Genomic DNA, 4,830 nt, shown 5'->3' on the forward strand with positions numbered 1-4,830 from the left:
CACCACGGAAAGAACTGAAAGAGAAAGAGATAGACTGATATCCAGACATTGCCTAAGAGTTAGTTATGGGCTCACGTGAATCCAATGATTTTTAATTAAGAAATTCACTAAATATCTCTTACTATATAAATGTGAGGCTGTTTTTTTAGAAACTTAAAAACTTAAAATTCTAGATCCACCTCTATCTGTCGATAGACAAATATTATCTAGCAATAGAAACGTGGAGAATAGGTTAAGATTTTCAAATTTATTTGTATGCTTTAATATGCACTAAGACAAGAAGTTATGCCCACAGAAATATTATTCGTTGAGTGCAAAAGTTGGTAAAGAAAATAAGATGCCTGCGTCGTGCTATCTGGGTCGGCAAATGATGTAAGGTCATTCAAGAATTTGCAGTAGTACTTAAGTCAATATATTCCACTTAAAGTTTTTTATTGTATAAAATACTACTCAATTGCTAAATCAATCAAATAATCTTTCGAAAAGCCATGCATTAATATTTCAGAAGATCAATTTGAAATAAAGCTTCTTTTCACTAATACGTTGTTCTTTCCCTTTCTGGATCACAATAAAAGGTTTAATTTTACAAAAGCATTGTACCACATTGATCTAAATTATATTTTCTGGCTATAGCTTTAGTTAATAATCTGAATAAAGTAGTACCTTTTTGGGTTTAGATTAAGCTTCAAACTTGAAAAAGCTTTCAATAATGACAACCTTGTGTGTGAAAACTTACATGGAAAGCTCAAGAACGTACAAAGGAATATTTGGCCTTTAAGCAACCTTTGTTCCAAGCAATTCTAAAACTTTTTCTCTTTATGGCTAATTCGACAGAGTACAATCTTTATTTTTTGTCTTCTGTACCATCCATTAATTTTGAACTTGACCAAATTGATCTTCCTGTTGTTGCTGGAATGGCTGTGACTCATGCAGATCTTGCGCCAAGTCGCCCTAGTACCAATTTAGGTAGCAAAATGGGTGCATTTCTTATGGTCTTGTCAATACTTCTTGGCCTCCTCTGCTTCATTCTCTCCCTCATTGCCGAAGCCACACATTCTCAAGTAGGTTTCTTTTTCGTATTTAACTTATATACGCAGATGGTGTAAAAGAACTGTATACTATAAGTATGTCTTAACATATTGCAACATGTAATTTACTTTATGTTTCAAATTTACTTTATCGTTATCTTTTAGGTAACCTGATTTTTGTAAGAAGTTAAATTATGCTACATAATTTCTCTCAAAAAGATGTACCACAATTTCTGTTGAAAACAGGGAAAGGTTCATGAAAGAAGGCCAATTTTAGTTAAAAGCATCTTTTAGAACAGTGAATTGTTGCATATTGGAATTGAAAAATACTTGTGTTAAATGGAAATTGCAGGTGATATTGAGTGGGAAAGGAGGAGGGAGAAATGAATGCACATATAGTGGTAGAGGGAAAATACCTCTACTGTGTGCTTCTGCTGCATTTTTGGCTCTGGCTATTGCCATGGTGATTGAGCACACATATTTGTTGATTGTTGTGAGCAAAGCAACTCCTCCTCATATACTTTATTGGGATCCTCATTCTGATTCTCTCAACTCTCTTGTTTGGCAAGCTGGCTTCTTCTTTGTTTCCACATGGTATGTATAATGTCACCTTTCCTTCTAATCATCTTAAAATGATGTTAACATATAACTTGAGATATGAGAAAATTAGGGGTGTCAAATAGTCGGGTTGAGCCGATTTTGGACGGGTCAAAATGGGTTGAGTCAATAAATGGGCAGGTCATTGACATGCCTAAAAATTACTTGGGCTGAGGTGAGATATGTTAAGATGTACTAAAATATTCGATCCACCCCTGGTTTCAATCTTGTTTTTCCATTTTGCAAATATCCTAACAATAACATACTATAATATCTAGCTTTTGTTAAACTAGAGTTTTAAAACATCATTAATGCGTGTAGTATTTCAATCTTATAACAGGGTTTCTTTTGCTGTTGCGGAGATATTGTTACTAATAGGGCTAAGTGTAGAGTCTGGACATCTAAAAAATTGGGAAATAGCAAAGGAAAGTTGTTTAGTAGTAGGACAAGGATTATTCTCAGCTGCTGGAGTTTTTGGTCTACTGACAGTTTTCTTGGCGGCTGGTTTATACATGATAGCACTAAGAGCACAAAGACTATTGCTTCATCAAGAAAGTATAAGTCGTCAAGTCCTAGAAACCTCTATGCTTTTTGCATCTCCACCAACATCTCCTCGAACTATCATTAGACCTGTTCCTAATGAAAATCCAATTTCAACAACAGCTCAGAGTAATGAACATACTACTTCATTAGCACAGTACCTTTCTGACTTTGATAAGTATTTATACTTGGTTTGAAGAAACACAAGACTTCTGAATTTCTCCATCCTAAAAATGCATTTCAAGTTCGTCCAAGAGCTGAGGAAAAAAATCTTGTATGTTTTTACTGTTTTCCTACAAGATTGATTTGTATATAAGTTTTTACCAACTCCCTTTTTTGTTTATAGACATGACTGTTTCTAAGTGTAAGTACTACACCTTTTGATATCAAAAGAATTTTCTGTTGGGATCTCTAAAAGAACTTATTGTAAAATATGGCCCACGTTGGTTACAAGTTATTTTGGGTTTAATAAATATTAAATTAAATTTGCTAAATTTCTTTTGGCTACTTGGGGAAGTTAATTTTGATTAAAACTCCCCACTCCCCACTATGATAGAAAGTGGGATTATGCGTTAAACTACGGGTCCATCATTATTGTTCTGAAAGAAAGCAGAAAGAAAAGAGAGAAAGAACTTTTTAAGTCACAAGTAAAGGTCATATAATTTCGCTGCGAATTATCAATGGAATCGGGTATGTTTTTTGATTTATGCATTTTATATGAAAATCATATAGTTTGACAGTTCTAAATAATTGATAGGATTTTACATAAATTGCTTATGAACCACAATTTGACAAGAGTGGGTTGCTCTAGTAGTGAGCACCCTTCACTTCCAACCAAGAGGTTCTGAGTTCGAGTCACCCAAGAGCAAGGTGGGGAATTCTTGGAGGGAAGGATGTCGAGAGTGTATCGGAAACAACCTCACTTGGAGGGAGGTATGTCGAGAGTGTATCAGAAATAGCCTTTCTACCCTAGGGTAGAGGTAAGGTCTGCGTACACACTACCCTTCCAGACCGCACTGTTGAGATTATACTAGGTTGTTGATGTTGCTGTTGTTGCTTATGAACCACAATCTAGAACATGAAAAATACTTACATGCGGTATCAAGAGCACAAGTTTAGGAACTAATGATTCTCCGTTAAAATTAAAGTTTCCTCAATTTTGTGAACCCTAATTATGTATTTAAGAAATTTCACAATTACTGTTAATAATAATAACGAAGCAGATGTAAATTGATTTTATGTGTTGATGACCAACAATATATTTGATAATCATTTGATTTCATGATCATGTTGGCGCTGTGGATTCAGCAAGTAAAAGGATGAAATACTCTCCATGTCGTCATGTAAATGAATTCTTTAAAGGACTTAAACTGACACTTGTACGTAAATTCTTTGTTATATGGGCTTGATTTGCTTCAGAATGCTTTTAAAGTTGAATCCATGTGAAGTATATTATCAAATATATAAACTCAGTGATTCATATGTCTGCTTTTAACTTATTGTTATGAAATTGACTTACTAATTTTAAAAGGTATGCATACTGTTTCTATGGTTCCTATGAATAACCTGATTATGGGATTTGCTTATTTTGTTCAATGGTGATTACAAGTACTTGTAGCTATCATTTTTAATATGATTGATAACCGTAAGATTAAACACCATTGGAACTTCTTTTACTGGAAATACTTGTTGGCACAGTAGTGTAAATTATGACAGCCCTTCTAGTTAGACAGAGTCTAGTTAAATCCAAACTTACTAATTATATTTGCAAGAATCACTACTAGAAATCCGGGAAAAAGCGATAAAAAATTAGCGACCAAATTTGGTCTGTCAAGAAAAGCGACCAAAGTTGGTCGTCAAACTGTCGAAAATAATAAAAAAATATTTGAAATACTTTTGGTCACTATTTGGCCGCAAATTTAGTCAAATTGTTGACTGAACTGGTCAGACTTGCTTGGTCAAATATATACTGAGATTAACGACCAATATTGGTCGCTAAAGTGGGACCCACATTAAATTTATTAATAATTTTATTATTATTTTATAAAACTTATAAAATATAAATATATATAATTTAAAACTTGTGACCAACGTTGGTCGCTAATTGAAGGATAAGTTGATAGCGACCAACATTGGTCGCTAACATGGGACCCAGTTATAATATTTTAATAAATATATATTTATTTTTTAAAAAATTAAAATATAAATAAATATAATTCAAAAGCTAGCGACCAAAGTTGGTCGCTTAATGAAATAGAGACCAACGTTGGTCGCCAATGTGGGACCCAGTTCTAACGTTTAACAATTTTTATTATTAATTTAAATATTATATAAAATATAAATAAATCTGATTAAAATTTAGTGACCAAATTTGGTCGCTAAATTAAATTCATGTACTGTTAGTGACCAAATTTGGTCGCTAAATTAAATTCATTTACTGTTAGCGACCAAAGTTGGTCTCTATATGGTCAAAATAAAAAATCACTTTTGTATTTACTATGTAAATAATATAAATGTAAGTCGTTAATACTTTTGTAATACAAGGGATGAATAGTACTACGAAGCGGGCGTGTGTGTCTATATATATAATATATATATACTTACGCTATATACTATGCACTAAGTATAAGTGTATTAGGTAATACTGTATCGAATATAGCTTATA

At 32.9% G+C, this 4,830-nt stretch overlaps 1 protein-coding gene across 1 annotated transcript; it reads left to right on the top strand.

Moving 5' to 3' along the window:
- Positions 1-504: 504 nt before the first annotated feature.
- On the top strand, positions 505-3,384 carry LOC107764667 (uncharacterized). The gene is made up of 3 exons (XM_075244453.1): positions 505-1,061; positions 1,381-1,622; positions 1,966-3,384. The coding sequence occupies exons 1-3, from the start codon at positions 819-821 to the stop codon at positions 2,360-2,362; spliced, it is 882 nt and encodes a 293-aa protein (XP_075100554.1). The 5' UTR covers positions 505-818; the 3' UTR covers positions 2,363-3,384.
- The last annotated feature ends 1,446 nt before the right edge of the window (positions 3,385-4,830 follow it).

Source organism: Nicotiana tabacum, chromosome 22 (assembly GCF_000715075.1).
Source record: "Nicotiana tabacum cultivar K326 chromosome 22, ASM71507v2, whole genome shotgun sequence".
NCBI classification, from domain to species: domain Eukaryota; kingdom Viridiplantae; phylum Streptophyta; class Magnoliopsida; order Solanales; family Solanaceae; genus Nicotiana; species Nicotiana tabacum.

Excerpts from the sequence above, each read along its gene's own strand:
- LOC107764667 (XM_075244453.1), top strand. The coding sequence starts at position 819 with ATGGCTAATTCGACAGAGTACAATCTTTATTTTTTGTCTTCTGTACCA. Across the intron at positions 1,062-1,380 it reads CCGAAGCCACACATTCTCAA|GTGATATTGAGTGGGAAAGG; the intron begins GTAGGTTTCTTT and ends TGGAAATTGCAG. Across the intron at positions 1,623-1,965 it reads TTCTTCTTTGTTTCCACATG|GGTTTCTTTTGCTGTTGCGG; the intron begins GTATGTATAATG and ends ATCTTATAACAG.